At 41.0% G+C, this 22,839-nt stretch overlaps 1 protein-coding gene across 1 annotated transcript in view; it reads left to right on the top strand.

Moving 5' to 3' along the window:
* Nucleotides 1-22,839, top strand: part of gbf1 (golgi brefeldin A resistant guanine nucleotide exchange factor 1) — a 78,577-nt gene that overhangs the window by 1,397 nt on the left and 54,341 nt on the right. Inside the window, exons 2-3 of the mRNA XM_070916643.1 lie at nucleotides 1,528-1,624; nucleotides 3,885-3,951. Of these exons, the coding sequence (XP_070772744.1) occupies nucleotides 1,529-1,624; nucleotides 3,885-3,951 (163 nt within the window). The 5' untranslated portion in view covers nucleotide 1,528. The remainder of the gene's footprint in view (nucleotides 1-1,527; nucleotides 1,625-3,884; nucleotides 3,952-22,839) is intronic.

Here is a 22,839-nt window from a genome sequence, read left to right as displayed (position 1 = left end):
GCATGCAGAGACTGTTGTTTATACTTGTGGGCTAAATGAAAAGACAGCGACCATTAATAAAATGTTAGAAAAACAAAATGCTTCTTACATTACAATGTCATATACTATAAGCAATTTCTTTCACACATTATTGATCAACAGTTGCTTAGGCCAATTGGGCTGTGTTTTCACTTCTTTATTTTCTCAAAAATAAATGAAAATGATTGAAGGTAAGCTGTGATTCAGGCAGCTATTCAGTTGTCAAACATTTAACCTAAACGACTTGGGTTTTACCAAGTTTACTGTACTTGCTGTGTGTGCACTGTGCAGATGTATTATGTTGGAAAATACAATGTCAGATCAGGGCTCAGCATCATCGATTCAGTTTGGAATTGGTGGTTTAAAAAGCTTAATCTGTACATCCCAAGTGAAGACTCATTTATATGACAGTCTTATCAGCTCTAAGCCTATTACTCAGTTCCTACATCCTAGCCTCTTCCTTTCATACCTTCATCCTCTTATTATTTTGAGTAGGCTGCTTACCATGTAAGAATGTGGCCTCAGCCACCCAGTCTCTACACCCATAAATCTCCCTGTAAAGTAAGAATATTATCTGCCATGGCTTTCATGACACAAGGAAAAAGGTTAATCCAACCATTTTGAGGTGTGCTGCTTGTCAAATATGAACAGCACGTCATTTTGATTCTGTGTGGTTATCCATGTTGGTTTTAGGCATTGTCAAGGTACGCATGGAAATTTGCTGTTTGGTTCTCAGATTCTATATTCTTTTGAGGGTGAGAGTTCTTAGTTTGATGTTAAGCTTGGCGCCCTAGTTTCCATATAGGTTTTGCTCTTTTTTTCATATTGGGATGTTTTAAGTCTAAATGATGAATTCCAGTGTACCCACATGAGTTATTCAATTCAATTTTATTTATATAGCGCCAAATCACAACAAAAGTCATCTCATGACACTTAACAAATAGAGCAGGTCTAGACCGTACTCTTTGAATTGTTGTAGACAAAATATGTTTGCCATGAGAAACACTATCAGACAGTTTTTCCTTGATGGCTCAGTGGTGTGTAGGGCTTTATTTATGGTAGCCAGTGCCGCTGTCTCATGTATATTCAGTATTTGCTAGTTCACTACCTGTCCACCCTAGCTCCTAATGCCCACAGTGAAACCGGAAAGCTCATTGTGAAACTGGGCCTTAAGCCATCATTAGCAGGTGATTTTAATGAATAATATTAATAAAGTGTGTCTGTTGTAGTGAGATGGTAGAGCGACAGACAAAACCACTACAGAAAACACTGTATCTTAGGTATTTCAGGTCTTATGCTGTGACAGATTTTGATCAAATATAACCTGTAATAAGACTAGACAGACAACTGTGAACCACGATTTCTTGATATGAGAATTTTGTAACAATACAGATATGTAGAGGGGCTGTGAGTGATAATATAGAAGAAAAGAATCATAGCCAAGCCCTGGCTTGAATTTCTGCGAAAACCAAACATCCCCTCCTTTTTGTTTTTCTCTCAAAAAAGCAGCATGGTGGACAAGAATATCTACATCGTCCAGGGTGAAATTGGTACTGTTGTTGGAGCTATCAAGAGGAACTCCAGATGGAATACGCACACTCCACTGGTAAGTTAAACACAACAATGATATTTGCTCATTTGAACTGAGGTTAAGTTAGATTTACTAAAGATATGAAACACTGACTGGTGGTAGGACTTAACTTCAGATTTGTCCAGTCACCAAACTACACTCATTCTTACATATTTTGCAATTAGTGGATGCTGGCGTAGAAGGAACACGTATGAGGTCTAGGGATTTAGAAAATAATTTTCATTCTGTTGTGGTGTTTTTGGTTTATTTAAAAATGTATAAAATGTATTGTTTTTGCCTTCAGTGTACACACGATTACCCATAATGACAAAACACATCACCAGTAGAAATGAAGTAAAATCAGAACACAGAAACACTTCCTTTAAATTCATTCATTTTCCTCCACCTGTTGCAAATTCATAAACTTTGTTAAAGGGCTTTTCAAATCTTGCTGCAACATCCGTCAAAGCCATGTTTGCAGAGTGGACTGCCGATTTATACTGCTGATAACTCACTATCCAGGATATTAATTAGCCTGCCTCATTGTACTTTGCATGATACAAAAGCAAAGACTAATACATCAGAAAAGTTGGAAAACTGTCCACATGACCACATTAGAAAACATTTCTGTCAGAAAGCCTAACCGAGTAGTTTTGGTGCCTAGACCTAATCACGGTTTGGGTGAATAAAACATAAAAACTTTCAGTTTCACACAGGACTTGACCAGTGGGCTATTGGGGGAAAGTCCTGTATGTGATCCATTCATCCGTTCACCCTAACCCATTTATAGCATTGGACTTTTTATACTACGTCACCAGACTTCCTAAAGCCTATCTGCGGCTGGTACTAAATCCCCACGACCGAAAATAGACAACCGCGGCCGATGCTGAACACCCACAGCGGTCAATAACCACCCTCTCGTCGACACTCAACACTGGCATAGTCGCCCTCGATCGACGCTGATGCCGGGCGTAAATAGTCGAATAGCTGCTGGGTGACTATTCGTACCCAGGACACCCCGTTTCTCATTTCACGGACTATTTGGGATTTTTTTGGGTAATGCAATAATAAAAAAAGAATCTTTCTACCCGATCAATGAACGAGAGACTGATTCTTGCAATCTTTTTAGGAATAAAATCAACAAGACATAGGATATAAATCTCAAATGTGCAGCATATGAAATGTATAAAAAGTATTCATAGGCTAACCCATAAAAATGGGTTCTTAAAGTTGAGATGTATCTGAGAGTATCTAATGTCCGTATCGCGACGTATTTCCGAGTGAAAGAGGATGGGAAGGCGGAACGTAGCGTTGGGAGGAATTTGATTTGAATGTTGAAAAGTGGGCGTCTCATAACCGACGTACCATGCTGTTGCTAGCTAGCTAACTAATGAATCTTAGCCCTGTGTTTCTAAAAGTTGAAGATTGATTGATTGATTGATTGATGGGTGGATGTCATGATATTATTGGTTGAAATTTCTTGGTTCAAGCTGATGTAAGCACCCGTCATATTTTGTTTACAGGAAGAAAGAAAACATAATTGGATTTTGATGTAACAATAGAAATAAATAGATTTTATGTAATCTTTTTGGCATGTATTGTTGGATAGGCGCACAATATGACCTGGGGTGTGATCTAAAAGGGTTAAAAGGGAATTTTCCATTTCATCTCGACTATGAGGAGTGATTTAAAAGAAAACAATGATTTGGTTAGCCTGAGCTCCTCAGGCAGATCATTTCAAAGCTTAGGTGCCCTGACAACAAAGGCAAATCTAGACACAGGAACAGCCAGCAGGTTGGTAGAGGGAGAGCAACTCTGAAATATGACCTGGAGCCTGGATGTGAAGAGTCTTAACACTAATCAGTTAAAATGTTAAAAGAAATGGGTTGCCAATGTAGTGAAGTGGAGTTGTTGTCTTTGAGTTTGTTGTCTCTTCTGGTTTTAGTTAAATGTCTAGAGGCCCCATTTTGTATGTGTTGGAGTGTACACCGGTAACATCTTTAGTGTGTGGAGGAGCTGCCTGAGCCCCGCCCTCGGTGAAACTCTGACACAGAGAGCGCAGACGAGAGTTTCAGCATAGTTTTTTCCTTTTTGCAGAATACATTTAATGAAGTTCTACAGTTACTAGAAATGTTTAGTCTTAAACACACATTCAAGCTAATATATCCTGAGAGTGAGCATTCAAGTATCAAATTAGATTAAAAAAAAATCTTTATTGCAAATGGTACCTTAGATGTCAGCTTGTGCTCCGATCATGTTCTTATCATATTTTTCTTTCTTGTTTTTCTCTGCCCAGGACGAAGAACAGGATCCATTACTTAACAGCTTCGGCCACCTCAAGGAAATACTCAACAACATAAAAGGTATGTGGGGCTGTGGTGATGTACTTTGGGTGTAAGGTGATGGGATCAGTAGCAGTTTGAACTGGCGGACCGAGCTGTTTGACCGACAGCTTTCACACCAGCCTAGACGAACCGAAACTAAACAATGCAATGCACCAGAGTTGGTTTGAACTAGAGCCTGACTGATTAAATCGGCCTATTTTTGCCTATCACAGATATATCGGAATCGGCGTATAGGTTGTCTGATTTTTGCCGATATTAAAACATTTTTTTTACAGAACATAATGCAGAAAAAGAGTCTCGCGTTAATTCAGAAGTGGTGTCATGTCATAGTTTGTCCAGCATAGCGCGCTCCGACTCCATTGTTTACAATACTCTCACAGCTGAGCAGACGGAGGTCCGGAGTCAAGCGCGGCGTTACGGTAAGTTGCTGTAAAGTTAATAAATAATGGGCCCATCATTTTCCCTTTTCAGTATGATATAACCCTGTCCCTGACAACGGGCATGGCACCCATGCTTATCACACTGTTGGCTATGCTAGCAAGGTAGCTAGCCAGCTATAGTAACGTACATGATATCAGTACAGTCGGTAACATATAGAAAGATGATGAGAAGATGAAGTCGGTAAGGTGCAAAGCTGGAAAGTAAATGAACAACGTCCCCATATTTTACTCTCCCGTGAAACCGCCATGTCACTCATACTCGTGCTACATTAGCTAGCTAGCTAAACACGTAGCGACTTTAATACCTCGTCAGGTGAGTGGAAGCTAATGTGTTAGCATCTTAGCCCGTTCTGCCGTTACATTAACAGGAGTGTGACGGTGACGTTACAAACGGGTTTGTTCAGGACTTGTAGTTGTAGTTCCAGTCGGTGCGTTAACAACATTTGAAATGTAAGTCTGTTTTTACACCGGAGACGTTGGAATACGTTTTTAAACCAGAGGCGCTGTTCATCTGTTCTGTCCTGTCGGCAGCAGTCATCCATGACTTAATGACCGTTATACATGAAACAGAAATATTGATAAAGATGACGTGTTTTGATCAGCAAGAAAAAAAAAACCATTTCTGATTGGAGTTCAGTACATTAGCTTCATAGAGTAGAGGTGATTTAGCAGAGAGGCCATCAGATGTTTTGCCGTTGACTTCACTCATTATGTCAAGTTTTTTTATATTCCTAAATAGAAAGATACGTTTATCATGCGTGAAGATTAAGGTATTTAGAATATAACCCAGACGCCGTCCTATACGGACCCAGACCTATAATCAATAAATTATTAATAGATTTTAAATTTTGACGGTGCGCTTCTATTTTAACCGGCGCAGCTTTTCTAGTCTTTGCGGCGCTGGTTTAGCGGATCCGGAAACTCACAGACCAATTACATACGAGTTAAGCCAGCCCACGTGATGCTACTCAACCAATCAAATCTGTGCATTCCAGGCGCTAAACACTGCGACTCTGAATACAGACAGGCGAGTGACGGATGACAAGATGAGTGAACGATACAGGGAGAGAGACTATTTAGTCATTAACTCAAGCTACTGCTACACTTTATTTTGTTTAAGCAAATAAAGCACTTTATTTTAAGATGCACAATTTTTCAAAAGCTATTTTATTTATTTTCTCTATTTTATTTTGAAATGCAGCCCTTCTTCTACATAATGAGAGAAGAACATTATACATATCTACAGTATTATATATCTGTAGAGTTCAGTGTTAAGTGACAATAAATAGTCAATGTTTTTGAATTGTACTTTCTTTATTTGATTTGACAGTCAGTTGTTGATTACATGCAGATGCTGATACAACTGCTAGGCTACTTCAATATATATCACACTAAATCACAACGCAGGTTAGACATTATGATGTTCCGGACCTTTGCTGGAGGACATTTTCTCTAACCGGACCTCTTTGAATTTTAGTTGAATACTCCTGGAATAGAACATGTCATGCAAACTAGTTTGATTCCAGCTCAAATATATAATTCAGCTGATGTCTCACACTTTTTTTTATTTATATTGTTTTACAGATGGCTGAAGGTGGGCTTGTGAAAAAGTGTTCTGTTCATTCAATTGTTCATTCATACTCTTATATAGGCTTGCCCTACACAACACATTATGATATCTTTGCAGTGATATTGCCTTTTCTATTATTTATTTATTTTTTTAAGAAGATGTTTACAATGCAGGAAAGCTGTGCTTCTTGCATAAACCTGCCTTTGTTGGATTGGCAGGAGCTTGCTTTCCCACATAGTTGCCTCTGTATTTTTATATTTATATAGATAGCATTTCATATATATTTCATCCTTTTTTCTTAATTCAAGTTTAATATTGTTCCATTTGTGTTTTTATTTATAGTTATTAAAGTTTAGTGTGTCAGTGCACTCCTTTCTGACAATAAAGTTTATTGTTGAACAGTAAAACCTCCTGCTTCCGTTACATATCCTTGTCACAAGTGGTTTATAACCACATTTGAGGGATCATTGCAAAAAAATGTGTCGTTATGGATATATATAAAGTCATAATATCGGCCGATATATCGTTATTGGAGTTTTTTGTTACTCCCTAATATCGGTATTGGCATCGTCCCCAAAAATCCAGTATCGGCCGGTCTCTAGTTTGAACAGCACAAAGTAGGTTAGGTGGGAAAGTACCCTGGCTCTGCAAAAAATACAGAACACTTTTAAATCAGTTTCTGTCGCTGTTCATCAAAGATTGCACAGTCGAAACCAACCGTCACTTAATACTTCTTGTTTCAACACATTACTTGAATAAACCTCAGCGAATTAGGACTGTGAGTTTGAGCATACTAAGATTGCTTTCACAAAGTGCCTTTTCCCCTTTTTGACTGTATAGTAAGGGGATGTTTAACCAGGTGTGCACAGTCATTTTCCACTGACAAATGCCTTGGCCTTTTACTCTTTTCAATATTACCATGCAACATCTTCCATTTAAAGAGATTTTCTCCATTGGATCATTTTAAGAAGCCACAAGGTGTCCCAGTGTTGCTGTTTTTCAGTTTTATTGAAATATCCTCATTATGAGAAGACAATGAAGGTAAATGTTATGTGGAGGTAGAGCGCAAGTGTCTCTGTCCAAGAAGGTGCAGTTAAAATAATATTATTCTACTCCTAATATCTGTATTTGTCACTTGTGGCGGCATGGTGGCACAGTGGTTAGCACTGTCGCACGGGGGGTAGAGCGGGTTGGGTGTTCGATATCTGTCAAAGTGTCCCTGAGCAAGACACTGAACCCTAAGTTGCTCCTGATGGAGGCCAGCACCTTGCATGGCAGCTCGGTCGCCATTGGAGACCTTAACTGTAAAGCACTTTGGGAACCGTGAAGGTTGAAAAGCGCAATATAATTGAAGTCCATTTATCATTTAGTTGTTTCACAGATTAATAACATACGGTAGTGGATTCCAGATTAATTGCTCGTATAAGGAAAAATCCATTTTTGGATTTTTGGCCATGCACCACAATTGGTTGTAAGGCTTAGGCTATTTTCAATGAACACATAACTCTATCGGATATAAGAATTTGTTTGTGAGCTTTCATTCCGAACTCACAAATGTCATGATTTAAAGTTCAGATAGAAGATAAGAAGGCATGCGCAGATAGTAGCAGTGTTTCTGCTATGTGCATTCAACAGCGGCGCTATAAAAATCTCCCCAAATGCAATAAATTCTTTCAATGCGGAACAGCTCAAAAGTAGGCCACTCCTCTTTATCAATAGAGTGACGTATTTTTGTAGGCAAACCCTGAGTTCAGCATCGCCCTGGTTCCCCTTGACAAAAAGCCAATGGGATTGTTCCGTGGGATTTTGGATTATTGCAGAAAATAAACTCCGTGGCAAAACAAAAGTTTATGATACTTCTACGATACTACTATAATCTTCACTAATGAGCACCACTTTTAGGATTTTTGGAGCATAAATGGCATCGGCAGAAGTAAAAAGCCAGGCTATAAAGGAACTACACTAACACCACTAAGCTCAACTTTTAAGAGAATATATATATAGATATAGATATATGGACAGACAGATAGATAGATAGATATAGAGTATAAACACAGGCGGACTAGTGAGTAGATGACTGACGTAAGATGTTAATGTCCACGACAACCTCTGTAGTCCCCTCAGTTGTTAGCAATCGCCTTTTTTAAGACACGTAAAAGCTTCAAAATTCACGAGTGGGGGGTATCTACTGATATATTTTATGTCGTAGAACAAAACGTTCTCTTACGCTTGTGTTAACCACAGACCTTATTTCAGGCATCTAACCAAAAACCCATTAAAAAAAACCCCCATTGACTTCAAGACAAGGGAACCATGTAAAGTGTAAAAATGCTGACTCATTTCTGGGTTTTAGGACTCACTCCTGCAGCACTCTATGGTGGTACCCTCTTTGTCTTTATGGAAAGAGCTAACTGTGTAGTCAGAGAGGTAGAACATGTATATATTAAAAGGGTCAGATATCTGAAGGACCACTAAACTCCTATTATCCGAAATGATTAAATTCCACACTGTACCAACTCAATGACGTTACTTTATTGTCAAAATGTCCCAGCTTGTGGGCGTATTGATGGTGGTCCCGGGGTAGAAACGTCAGTAGCAAATATTTTCTCCAAGCATGACTTTTCCTGTCATTGTTGCGTCGGGGAGGCAGATTTTGATTTTACGTGGTCCGATTTGTCGTTATTTGATTTGTATTTGTATTTCAGTAGGGTCAAGTATGTTATTAAATGTAATTTGACATCTAAAAACTGTATACAAATATGTGTCTAAAGCCCTTCTCATGTCAGTGGACGCGCTAAATCTCTTCCGACGGAGCAAAATAAAACTTCGGAAAAAATCCTAGGGGAAACACAGAGTAGGGCTGTTTTTTGATTTGCCAATTTGGGCTGATATTTCAAATATTAGAAATGATCTACTATGCATTTTCATTAACACACCCCACCTAGAGTTATGAGAAGTACTATATAATTCATGACCTCTGCCTTGTTGCATGACAACCAGTGCACACAAGTTTTTTTTTTAATGCTTCATCTGTGATGTGAAAATACCAGATTTCCATTCTCCATTTTCCTGTCAATCGATTTATCGATTGATTGACTAATCAATTAAAGTGAAGCCATTTTTCAAGCAAATTGCAACATTTCATGTTTCAAGTTCGTCAATAGTGAGGATTTGCTGTTTTTCTTTGTCTTATGTGATTGTAATTGATTTTTTTTGTCTGTTTGTACAAAACAAGAATTTTGATGAAATTCATATTAACTTTTTTTTTAATTTTTTTTTACTATTATCTGAGGGGGGGGGGGGGGGTACAGACACGGTACGAATCAATCGTACCTAATGTGAAAATGCCCTTAATCACACTGGATGACAATAGAGGAAGTGGTGTCAGGGTCTGGTCCGGTTCAGGAGTAGTCCAGCATTCAGCCCCAGAGCTGAGAGCATCGGAGAGGTGAACAAGGGTGAAGTAACCCTTCTCTCTGTTTCCATTAGAGTCAGATTTGGGGTGAGACGTTATTTTGAGACAAGACTAAGTTTGTGAAACGTTGTTGCGTGCCGTTGTCACGCATTGTTCTGCGCTCAGTGCATCGAATGACAATATGAGCTTCGAATTACACAATCACGAAGTGTGGTGACTGATCATTTGTGAGTCCAACTGGTGAGCCCCCCCCCACCCGACCCTTCTGAGACAATCCTGCATGTTGTCATGCCTTTGCAATGAGAGTCCTGGCAGCTCCCACAGCCCTACAGCTCCAGTTGTAGAAGTCATAAGCAATAGGAAAGATGCAACACATGGAGCTGCACAGTCTGAGCCCCCACTGCTGCTGCCTTCCTCCAGGGAATGCCTCTGCCACTGTGAGATGGACAAGCGCTTCTGGCTGAGGAGGAATCTACCACAGTGGTTAACCCTCCTCCTTTACTTTTCCTCTCTCTATAACCCTTTCCCTTCAGCCCTCGAATGACCAAAACCTATGTCCCTCTGTTGCCCTCACTTAAACTGGTTCCATTGTAGTTAAAAATTTGACCAGAATGGAAGTCACATTTTTTTTAGTAATGAGTCTGTGTCAAGGATATTTGAAAACCTTGTTGCGTTCTTAAAGCCCGAATCCCCTGTGCACACACTCTCGCAAATGTTGCATCCATGCCCTGATGAGAGACAAAATGGAGATCACATAACACAGCAGAGCAGAATTCTGTGCTTGACAGACTGATCAATTTGTTTTGTTTTTGCCGCAGCATAACAACTTAATAGATGTCTCTCTGGCTGTGTCTCTTAATACAGAAACTCAGCAATATTTTGGTAGGAAATCTTGCGGGTGGGCTTTTTTTGTTGCGGCTTTGAGGCTTCGTAGCAGCCCAGCTGTCTGCTTAATGAAAGCCTTGTAATTCTATTCACTCTGGTGTGTATCTCCGCTCCCTCTAACAACAAAAGCCAACCAGCATAGGAAATGTGAATTAGGTTTCTCAGCCCCTCTGTCTTTCTTCTCTTATTTTTTTTTTTGTCTTTCCATCTTTTTCTGTCACTCTCTCTCTCTCTGAGTGTGGCTGAGGGTTTCACTGCCCTGGCGGGCTTGTTCTGTTGTAACTAGCGTGATTGACAGGACCATGTGCCACAGAACTGGAGAGTAGTGCAGCTGGAAGTATATCTGCAATTTTAGTTGGGTAAATATAGCAGGGAGTCTTGTCAAGCAGAGAGATAAATTGTTCTGGGAAAGGAAGTGTTGTCTATCTTTTCTGAAAGCAGGAAAAAAAAGAGAAAAGTTTCCTTCAACTCCTGGAAAATGTAAGGTCCTCTCTCGACTCCCGAACAATGAGAGCACAGTTGAGGAAACTGGGCCAACGCTTGACCATGTGTTGTGATGCCTCAGCTCCACCTTGCTCAGTCAGCCAGGCAAAATCAGTCCCAGGAAGCAGGAGCCTTTCCTCTGATTTAAATGGGATGGTTTGGATTGAGCCTCATATCTAATGCCCCATCCCTAACCTCATTAGACCCATATAATTGAGTGCTTTCCACAGCTTTGTGGCCAGCATCTGTCTTTTAAATGTGTACTGGCTAGCAAAAGAATGATGGTGTTTTCTGTCTTCCAGAAGTCTTTGGTTTTAAACTTGTATCAAACAATGATACATATGTTGTGTTGATAATGAAGAAAAAACAGAGAAAACTGGGCAATAAGCCCTCCTTTAAATGGTACTATATGTAACAATTTACATTTGTTGTTACATGTACATGTGTCGTTTTTTTATTGCCAATGTGTGAACATGTCTTAAAAAATGAGACCCCCCCCGACTTTCTTGGTGGCCTATAACAGCCTGTGGATTGATTTCTATGTAAAAAAAATTTGGCTAACCTTAGCCTAACCAAATTCCATCACCAGCTAACGTAATCAATGATACTCACTGATGTATTGTGATATTGTGATTTTAGTCAACAAGAAATTATGTAATGGTACAAAGCCAATGTGTATTAACGTTATAGGGTTGGATAACGTAGCAGGGGAACAGAATATATTCCCATCTGACTTGGTGGATTACGGGTTTATTCTGACCAGCGCAGAACAGTGGAAAGACTAACCAAGACGCTTCTGGTGAGTTTTAGTTGGTTTCTGTCGCGTTGGAATGAAGTGTGTTTTTGTGATGAGTTATTGACAAGACAATGTGGTTGTATTTTTCTGCGCGAATATATCGGCAATCGCCAGCTGTTGGGCTGACTGTGGCCAGCTGAAAAAACTTAACACATTGCCCAACAGTAGTGTTTAACTAACGATTGCTTTCTACTAGCCAAGAGCGATGCAAGGCAGGGGTGCACAACTAGAAAACAACAAGACACGGCAAGCTAGTTTGTGTCATGCAGCCAAAGGTCCAAATAAAATATAGGAACATCACAGATGGTAACGTTATTCTTATGATTGTAAATCACAGTAAATCAGTCTGGTGTACATCACTGCAAATGATAGCGACAAATTGGCTCTAAAATTTGATTCATTGCTGACCATAAGCATGAACCACCATTACCAATTATGAAATATAAGAATGAATAGGAAGTCAGCTGTTTTAAAAGTTCTCCTTACGACCAGAAATGGACAGAAATTTTTTTTGTGCATGCATCTCTACCCCTGCCTTGCAAACTGTTGGCTAGTTGGTTTGCTTACAATGCAAAGAGCCGACCATAAACAGGCAAGTGTGTTGCAAACTGCGGTTTGAGATGCGTATAGAGTGCTGCAAGAATGAGTCCTAAAACCCAGAAATTAGTCAGCATTTTTACACTTCTGTTCCCTTGTCTTGAAGTCAGTGGGTTTTTTGAATGGGTTTTTGGTGAGATGCCTGAAATAAGGTCTGTGGTTAACACACAAGCTTAAGAGATTTCCACGTTTTGTTCTACGACATAAAATACGTCAGTAGATACCCCCCCCACTTGTGAATTGGAACATTGAAACATGTGGCTAAATGAGACTACAGAGGTTGTCGCGGACATTAACGTTGAACACGGAAAGTCATCTACCCACTAGTCCGCCTTGTGTTTATACTCTATATCTATCTGTCTGTATATCTATATCTACCTGTATTCTCTTAAAAGTGAAGCTTAGCGGTGGTGACGTTGAAGTAATGTGACCGTGGTGTAGTTCGTTTGTAGCCTAACATTAGCTTTTAACTTATACCATGAAAACCATTTACGCTTCAAAAATCATTTCGCAATAATCCAAAATCCCATGGAACAATCCCATTGGCTGGTTGTCGAGGGAACCGGGGTGATGCTAACTTCAGGGTTTGCCTACAAAAATACGTCATCCCTGCAGCACTCTATTCCAAATGCACTGTATACATGTACAAAGAATTCTCTTAAAACCTGAATAACATCTGCATATCCCACACGTTTTAATAGGAAAATGCTACATTCGGAACGAGGCCTCATTCGGGAATATCCAAGTGGAATATACTGTTTACGTGACCCGTATGGAATTCAGAATATTGTGGAAAATGTAAACGCAATCACTGACAGTGGCCGTCTTCCGTACAGGATTGTCGTCACCCAGACAAATTTGTCTCAGTCTCTTGTTGAATAATTCTGCGGATTTGTTTTATTGCTGGACTGTACCTCAGAGAGTAAGCGAGCGTGGAGAACAGCCTTTCATTCTGACATACATTTTTTTTCCTCTGCTGCTCATATTTTTTTTCTTTTTTCTTTTAATGCAGAAGTTGCTGAGCCTCAGCTTCAATCTCCTCCCCCTCCCACAGTAGCGAAGGTCAGATTTTTGACAAGTCTGCAGAAGAAACAGTCTGCTCCTAAATCCCTTCATTTTTATTCATACAAATACAGGTTTAGAGCCCCTTGCAGCCCCCCAGATACAAAGCCAGAGTGGCCTTTTGACTGACAGCTTTCTCCTTTTCACCCAAACACTAAAGAAATTCACAAGCACACCTCTAATTGACTCGAATCACCAGCACAGCACCAGAGGTAGATATCAGGGGGGCATGGCAGTGGATTTGCAGAATGAACATTGCGGAGGGTGATTTGATTACTCTCCAGCTGACCTTTACAATAATTATCCTGGTTTCCCCCAAAGCAAAATGCAAAGCAGAGCTAATTTGGCAAGGAATAGTAGAATTATAACAAAAATAATATATTTTCAGTCGCGCAGTTTGAGGCCCTCATGCACTCATTCATTTATTTAATTTGTTGCAATAAAATGAAGGTGCTCAGTGGCACCAGTACAATGATACTTGTGTTTTGAAACGTTTCCCGTTTTTGTTTTCACACAGCCTAATCCAGAGCGTCACTGACAACCTCGCTAATTCATCACATTTTACTGTCATGTCAGTCGTCAAGAGAGAATGCACACATGCCCCTCTCAGTCTTATTTCAAGGTCAAGCGTGAGTGTATGTTGTGTTGGCCCCCAGCTGTGGTCAGGCTGGCTGTGGCGGGTCTCTGGGGGTCGCAACCCCGAGCACTTGGGAACTGGTCGTGGCCTTTTACCCCCCCCCGCACACACACACACACACATTTTCACCCCTCCCTTCCACTTCCCTGCCACCTGATCTTCACACATATATCACTACCAATTGAACCGGCAGAAGGCAGCTGGAAAATGCAAAGAGGAACCATAATTCATGTCGCTGAGCCACTTATGCAAATATGTTTACTCATGAAGGCATTCTGAGCAAGGAGAATCTGCCTCAGGGCAATTCTTAACATGTCTGCCGCGTGGCCCCCCGGTGTCCCGTAGCTTTAAGCATGAGATCATGGCTTAGATTCGCAGTCCTGCTGTCAGTGTTCTTTTTATGATACGGCTGAAAGACAATAAACCGAGGGGGTGGAGTTGTCACTTACATTAATGTCTTGTCAGATGTGCTTTTTTTTTTACTAATTATTATTTGTTTAAATTCTTATTGATTAATCTGCTTGATTTCATTTTTCTTGATTATTTGGTTTGTAGAATAATAATAAATGCCCTTCACACAAGCCGATGTCTTCAAATGGCTTGTTTTAGTTGGAATAGCAGTCTAAAACCCAATGATATTCAGTTTCTTAGCATAGAAGCCAAAAGAAAAGCAGAAATTCTTCATGTTTTAGAAGCTGGAACTAGTGGATTTTTGGTATTTTGGCTTTGACAATGTCATGTTTCACACAATATTTAAATTTTTTTATTATTTACCAAGTTATGCTCAAATGTAGGTTATAGAGGTTGTTGGACCAAGTTGGGTAACATGTTATCCCCTAAGGTTAGGGATTTTGGTGGTTTGAGGACTTGGGTGTGGAGGTTGTATGTGATTCCAGCCCCTGTAAATAGCCAAAGATGATGTAATGCTGAAGGGTATTGTGTTGATACCCAGAGATGGAGACCCATATTTTAGGCATCGTAGCGCAGTTGCTTTATGTCACACCTGCTCAAATTACATTGTCTTTGATTGTCCAACACTATTGACTTAGAACTAGAGGAGCAAATAGTTTATGAATAAGACTCGACTGTAAACTCAACTGCAAATTATGGGAACACCAGGGAAGTCCTTGGTTAGACCTAGTTTTTATGTCTCTGCCCCAGCCACGGTCGGAGGCATTGTGTTTTCGGTTGGGTCTGTCCAGCCGTCCGTCCCATTTCTTATGAATGCGATATCTCAGGAATTTCTTCATATTTGGCACAAACATCCACTCTGACGCAAGGATTAGAATTTGGTGGTCAAAAGGTCACTGTGACAATGAGACAATGAAGTGGTGACCTCAAAATTACCTTGACAACACACATTTTTGGCCATAACTCAAGAACTGATGCGGTAATTATGACAGAATTTCACACAGATGTTTAATAAAATACAACAATGAAGTGATGACATTTTTTACCCCAAATTTCCTGGGGTAAAAAATGGCCATTTAACGCCACAACTCAGGAACTGAAGGGGCAATTGTGACCATATTTCATTGACTGTATAATTTGACTGTATAATTTGTTTTGCCACTTTTGGGACGTAGGCCTCAACTAATGATTCATTTGACTGTTGATTAATCTTGTGATTACTTACTTACTAAAATGTTAGTAAATTGACAAATTTGCTTATTTTGTCCAACCAACTGTCCAAAACCCAAAGATATTTAGATTATGACAGAAAACAAGGAAAAGCAACAGAGCCTCACATTTGAGGTGGAACTACCAAATCTTTGGTATTTGTCTTGATAGATTACTTCAATGATTCACCATTCAACTATTGGAATTGTTGGTGATTAATTTTTATGTCGACTGACTAATGATTTGACTAAATGTTTAAATACTGTTATTAAAACCTATTTCCTGCAGGATTATTTGAGATTTGAACCTCCATTTTTAGTTAATTTAACTGATTTTGCAGTGTCGTCTGACATCTGAGAGCAAGATTCAGGTCTCCATTACTATTAATTGAGTCAAACTAATTGCCATGGTATCACAGAGAATATGAATACTACGCTGCAAATGTATGTTACTTTGATTGATTGATGATGGGAGGTGCCATGGATTATACAGATATATAAAGGGGACAGGTTCCCCATCAAAAGAGCTATAATTAATCGCATTGGATCCCCCTCCCCAGACAGCCTGTCACCTAGTGCTGGTTAGTAGCTGTAAATCTGGCCAGTTAACAGTGCCCTAACCGGGGACTGACAGGCAGAGCTTAGGCCCAGTGTGAAGAGGGGATGCAACTGTTGTCCTGTTTCAGAGGCTTTCAACAATGTGCTGAGTGGATGGAGGGTCCCAGCAGAGGGCTATTAATCATGCCAGTAGGGGTATCTGTTGGGTGGGAGGGGGGGGGATTGGGCTCTGGCATGGACGGAGCAGAGGGTTAGATGGAAGAGAGGAGGGTTGAGGGTGCCGCAGAGGATCTGGATGTGCTGACAGGAACAGTGGGCAAGATGTGAGCAAAACAAACTAGCCCCCATGAGCCCCAAAAGAGAAGAGGAGGAGGTGGGGGGGCAGGCTGGGCCAGGGGCTTGAACACAAGAAATGTGCCTCGCTTTCATACTGAAGTTGCCACACAATTTTGAACTTGTTTGAATCAGATTTAACATTGTATTATTCACTCCACAAATCAGTTTGCTAACACAGATGCTCCACTTATTTGCACAATACTCATGTCGAGGCTACATTACTCTACTTTAAATCTGTGGTTTTAACTAGCTTTTAATTCTCTTCTACGTGCAGTTATTAGCACACATTTGACTATGTGGCCACTGGCAGTAATAGTGAACTTGTCCCAATGTGTATGATGGCTGTCAGAGTGGCAATGATATAAAACAATCGCTGAAGTGTCCAAGATGTCCTTGGAGGGGGGGGATTTGTCAAGACCTGCGTGCTGAAGGCAGCCGAGCTGGCGTGCCCTGAGAGGCGACAAGCTTTGGCTAACGTTAGCATGTCGAGAAATACTGTGGTGGAGAGAATTGGGGAACTTGAACGTGAGATTTGCCAACTAAAAGACAAGTTTTTTTAAATTTTTGTTGCCTTCTCTATTACTGTTGATGAAAGTACAGACGTGACTGATGTAATCCAATTAGGAATATTTCTTCACAGCGTGGATGCATCTTTGACTGTCACTGAGGAGGACTGATGACCGATACTACCACGAGTAATGATTTGTTCACCCGCCTTGTTGGGGCCCTGGGCGGAGTGGAGGTGGACTGTAGTCTTGCGGTCAGTGTGGCAACCGATGGTGCGATCATTCGCATGGTGTTCAGTCATATTGATGGACGCAAAAAATAATCTAGCCCCCCATGAGGTCTCATTTGAACTAATCCGGCTCCACTACCTACGAGTCACATTTTTATCAGAAAGAACCAATGGCCAGAGCTACAAAAATAAAACCTAAATTAATAATAATAAGTGTAGTTTCCCTTTTTAAAGAGTAATTAATGAACACAAATGTGTAGGCCAGTATGTCCACCAGAGCAGTCTAAGCGGTGCTGGTCATTTCCTTTTCCAGGCATGGCACACAGAGTCTAGACTGGATCAGTTAAGGTCTAGACCTTCTCTGTGTTGTCAGCTGTGACTGGATGGTTAGGATTTAGTGTTTTCCACCGTGCAACCTGGATTGCGTTTTAATGTTCTGTTAAGCATATTCTTATGAGGTGGTAATTGGGTTTCAGCATGAGACAGATAGATACCCCGACCCACACCCACTTCCCTTTAGTTTACTAATGGGCTTGGAGCTAATGGGCTTGGAGTTCAGTGTTGCTTTAATTACTGCACACTGAGCCCTGAGCATTAATAAAACAGGAGGTATTAAGGTGGAGTTTGGGCTGTTTCAACACCTCCGAATCCAGCGCCCTTTCTTCTCTGGAGGTCTGTTTCTAAAAACGGACTCGTGATCCGCACATGGTGACATGTTGATTGGCTGAACAGCATTTTCAAGATTGGCTATACAAGCTGGTATTGACAATTTCTGAAGGTGTCAAGTGTAGGTTTTCAATGTGCAAATGAGTTCCAAGTTTAGCCCCCCCCCCCATGCAAGGCAGAGTTAGTGGGCATCCGAATGTTGTTGACATGACCTGCATGTGGATGACTGTGTATTTTTGGTGCATTATCTTCAACAGTCTGTCACTTGAAATTCACATAATGCACACAGCCGTCCAGTAAACATCAGCTAACTGAGTACCATCTGAGGTTTTCTGCTTTGTATGCCATGTTTGAGTACTGTTGGATTTTTTTTGCAATAATGATTTGTACATTATTTGACATCTAAGCTGATGTACTGATTATTTGAGATTTGAGCTGCCATTTGCAGTCGTTTCTGTCTCGTCTTTTCAGAAGAGGAGCGATTGACGCGCCTAGTAATTCATTCTCAATGAGAGGCAAGCTAGCAGGGTGCAATCCTGTGAAACTGTCCCGTTCGTACTCATCTCAAGCTCACGTTCGTTCGCTGCCAGAGTTGAATTTTCTTGAACTTTTTTTTCCGACGCGACGTGCAGTGCAAATGAATGCACAAGAGACTGATCCTGTGTAACAGTTATCGGGACATAAACACGAGGGCTTTGGCATGGCAGAGCATCGGTGCGAGATGAATAGTTTTACCTTAAGCTAGGCTATAAAGAAAATGCAGTTCTACCGGCAGTGATATAGATAAATAGCGAGACCCCGTAGATCCAAGTGGGTGCGCAGGTGGAGTGTCCCGTCTCCCCGTCTGAAAAGACCTTTCTTTGATATAACTTGACATGCCAATGACATGACAAACAATAATCACTGCATTATACATACTTTTCCCAAATTTTGTTTTGGACTGCTGGTACGTGTTGTGTTCTCTTGGATATTTTTAGCTTTTTTGTCGTGTTTTCAATGTCTTTAACAACATTGCACTGCTTTGTCCTAACACTAGCAAGGCTAGCAAGGACAAAGCAGTCCTAACAGTGTAGAGATGTTAGCAGGGTCCGAAATGAACACCAGCCAAGTGCCAAATGCAGGTATATTTTCCGTTTGGCAAGTGAATCTCGGAAGCCCATTTGCCATACTGGCGGGTAAATGTTAGTGCTTTTGCCCTCTGCTGTTTGTGTTTTTACGTGCGTCTAAACGGTGCCGCGAAACTTGAGCGCTCTTAGTTTCGCTGCACCATTTATAGTATGGGACATCAGCTACTCCACTAAACTGTCACTTTCCGCCAGTCTGCTGCTAGCTACCGTTACGCTAATTAAATTGCGATTATGTGGCCATATTTACAAAGAGGGTTATTCCGCCGCCTCTCTGAACGTTGGTGTTTAGTTTGGCAGATAAGTAAACAGTTCTCCAAATGAGAGACAAAGGCTTCCAGGTCCAGGCTATTTATTTATGCTCTGTGGAAACAAACTAATAGCTGCTGACTTCCCTCAAAGGGTCAAAATTCACATTGGATTAAAAAATATATATATTTAATTAAATTAAAAAAATACAGTGACCACAAGGTACTGTACTTTTATGTTCAACAGACAATTTATTGTTTTGGCCAGTAAAAAAATATGCCTGGCCGGTGGATTTTTCATCTACCAGTCCCCTTGGCCAGTAGGTCAAAAAGTTAATTTTGGACACTGGATGTTAGCTTAACAGTTTATTGCTGGAAAACGACCCAACATAAATAACGCTAAATATGCTAATGTCACAACTGTAGTTTGACTTTGACGTCAGGGAGTTGTGTTATGTGGACAATACATAAGTCATGGCTTGTTAATGACGTTGCCAGCAGTCTGATTTCTGCTATGTTGCCATGCTGGAGGTTGTAAAATGTGTTTGTGTAAGCGCGGGCTAAAATAGGGGCTTTAAATCCGCTGCACCTTTGACAGAGCCCTGTAATTCCATATTGACAGTTATATGGGGTAAAGTCCTGCAGACTAGGCTTCACACTGCCCTGTTGATTATTATCATAAACATACAATGTTCTGCAGGGTTAATCAGAATGGAAAGTCAGTGGTAAAGAATTGAGGCTGTTGTTGATAATCTCCTCAGTAGGACAGCAAAGCTGTTCAAATCAAAGCACACAGTCCACTAGCTGTGGAAGCAGCACTGGTATAGAGGTGTTGGCTGTAGGGGTGGGGGGTGGAGGGTGTGTGGGTGGTTGTTGTGGTAGAAAATAAGGGCCCATATTAGTATTTCGGAGAGGCACTGTCTTGCTGTCTTGCTTGTGTGGCGCTCACATCCTTAAGCCTTTGGTGTCTCAGTGTGAATCCCACACTGCCTTGATGGACTGGGTTAATAAACCTCTCAGCAGCCATCCCTCCTCCCACACACACACACACACACACACACACACACACAGAGGCAGTCAAACTGAGCGCACACACACACGTGAAGTCTCTTAACACACACAGCTGCTTGTTATTTCATGCCCCATAAGGGTGCTGTGACCACGGACATTGTAATACACATATCCAATTAGCTAAGCATTGCATCGCGCATTGGTCTCAAGCTGGGATTCTCACAGATACATACATGTTCCCTTGTACTGGACGTAGAATTTATTTTTCTTGTTCGTCTCTTGTGACAAAGTAGCGCCTTTTTCTTTATTTCAAGCAGTCCTTGTGTTTGTTCCTTACTTCCAATTTTCTAGTCACTTCATATTGTTTACAGTTTGATGTCATGGTTCAAAAAGTCAGTGTCAAGGTGGATCTTACCAATGTTCTTCTGTGCTGTTTTGGATCATGATATTTTGGTAGCAGGTTTGTTTATGGTGCGATAAAAACACAACACGGCCCAGATCAACATCATTAAGACCATAACTGAAATTGCTCCTGGTGTTAAAGGCTCCATAGCCTTAGCTCTTTTAGTTTTTGCCTTTTTAGAAAAGATTATTTGACTATGAATCCATGAGGCACCCCTTGTAGGCTCAATGCTCAAGTCCCATTTGTCTTTCAAATTATTATTCAGTTTCCATTCATTGACTAAAACTGTAATACGTATAACCATCGTTTTTGTTGTCAAAGGTAACTTTGTTTAGTTTTCATTATGGAGAGAAAATTCTTGTTGATGAATTGAATGAAATGAAATTAATTTGTCGATGATACTGACAGTATATGGGCTTATTTACTGAATATGGAAAGGCTGATACTCTCTTTCATGTCAGTCAAACTCGGCACAACATCCATATGGTTGTCATCCCGCTCCTGTTTGAGCTTGGAACAGGACACTGGCACAAGGCACCCAGAAAAGCTGTCCTATTTCTGGGCTGCAGCTGGGGGTTTGAAGGAGGAGTGTGTGTGTGTTGTAAAGGTGACATGGGTCAAAAATTTCTTGTCGAGGGATGGTGGGAGGGTGACTGGTCGGTAGAGGAGGACAGGCGGTGGGCATGTATAAAGGGGGTGGGGGGATTAAACAACTGCCCACATTTGGTAGCACAAATATTAAATCAAAAAGAGGTGACACATGCTGCAGGAGTGCTTTAAACCTGTTGACGCACCCCTTCTTAAATAGAGTGGGATCAGCACTGCTGATAACAAATTTTAACAAAAGCTGCCCTGCTGACAGGGGAGGGAGGCGAGCAGGCCGGCGTGGCCCAGTGCAGCTGACAACGAGACATGCTAACAACCTGGGACAACAAGAAGGTGTTGATTGCTCCGAAAGCAAAATAGACCTGCCGATATGTACGACGATGTTCACTCCCTGCTCCCTGGCCCACTGGTTTTCTCACAACTCCGGACTGCACACAGATGTGGCTTATACAAGGATTTATCAATCTGGGTCGTAGAGAACTGAGGCTTAAGGATTTTTAGTTGAAATACGAGCGCGTTGAAGCTTGTGTGTGTTCAGACTGGAGAAGAATTATGAATTTTTGAGCAAAAATTCAGTTTGCTCTCATTATGTGCGGGGAATTAACTCCTGCACTCAACAAGATGTTGAGTAGAAATACATGTTTTTACCGTACAGTTTTCCGTTTTCCAAGTTTTCTTAAGGCAGAAAAGACCATCCTATAGTATGAACGCCAGTAGGTTTGTTCACAGTAAGATGGTGTCGTCTCTGTGGTCACATGGTTAGAGAGAAATATAGAGTTTTTCCTAAACAGCAGTGGTGGAGCTTAATGTCCAGAGAAAATTGGAATCACCAACATTTGACCCACTGCCTCTCTCGCTCCGTATGCTTTGGTATAAAGGAGCATACATTGGGAAGGTATGTCATGATGAGCGAGATGTCTGTTGTGAAAATTGAGCCAAAGCAATCATAAAACACAGTAACTGCAGAGTTTCCATTTAACAAAACTATTAACACAAGATGCCATATTCCTAATTTTTGGTACAAAATTTCATGTAGGACACAAAATCAAACCATCTGTATCCAATGGGGAAACCTCAGCACCATCAAGCCCAATGTTGCGGAGGCAGAGGAGGAAGAGAGAGATATGAATAATATTTAAGTGAGACATTAGAGATTTAGTAAGAATACATGTGAACAAATGCACATGTTTTTTTTTTTCTTCTGCACAGTTCAAATATACCTCTATGGTTTCCCCACAGGTGGTAATAATGTAGGGAATAGCAGTAGGAGATATTTATCCCTAGATTTGTCCATTGTACTTCATAATCCCTGTGTGAGAGGAGCAACACTCGGGGGGGGGGGGGGGGGGGGGGGCGGGGGGGCTGACCAGGGCCTGTATGCACAGGGCAGTTAGCAACCATCCTAGCTATGTAGATATGTCAACGTTGGTTTTAAACTGTAAAAGTTCTTGCTAAAGTTGCAGGAGCTGAGTAGGTTGTGAGTGGTGAAATGTTGCTAAATTTACGACTTGGAAGGACTTCGCGGGCGTCTTCTGGGCCGGGTTGGTCGACAGAGTAGACTCGAGGTGGGGTGTCTGTTGTGGCGTGGTAGGGGATCAGACACAGAGGTCAAGGGAGAATGAACTTGTGAACTAGTGGGCATCAATGTTACTGTTGAAGTCGGTTATAGGTCAAACTAATCCAGAGCTCAAAGCCCAGATTCCTCTAAACTCAA

Source organism: Enoplosus armatus, chromosome 12 (assembly GCF_043641665.1).
Source record: "Enoplosus armatus isolate fEnoArm2 chromosome 12, fEnoArm2.hap1, whole genome shotgun sequence".
Classification (NCBI taxonomy): Eukaryota; Metazoa; Chordata; class Actinopteri; order Centrarchiformes; family Enoplosidae; genus Enoplosus; species Enoplosus armatus.
Note: the sequence above shows the minus strand (reverse complement) of the source record. Positions and strands in the feature narration are given on the sequence as shown.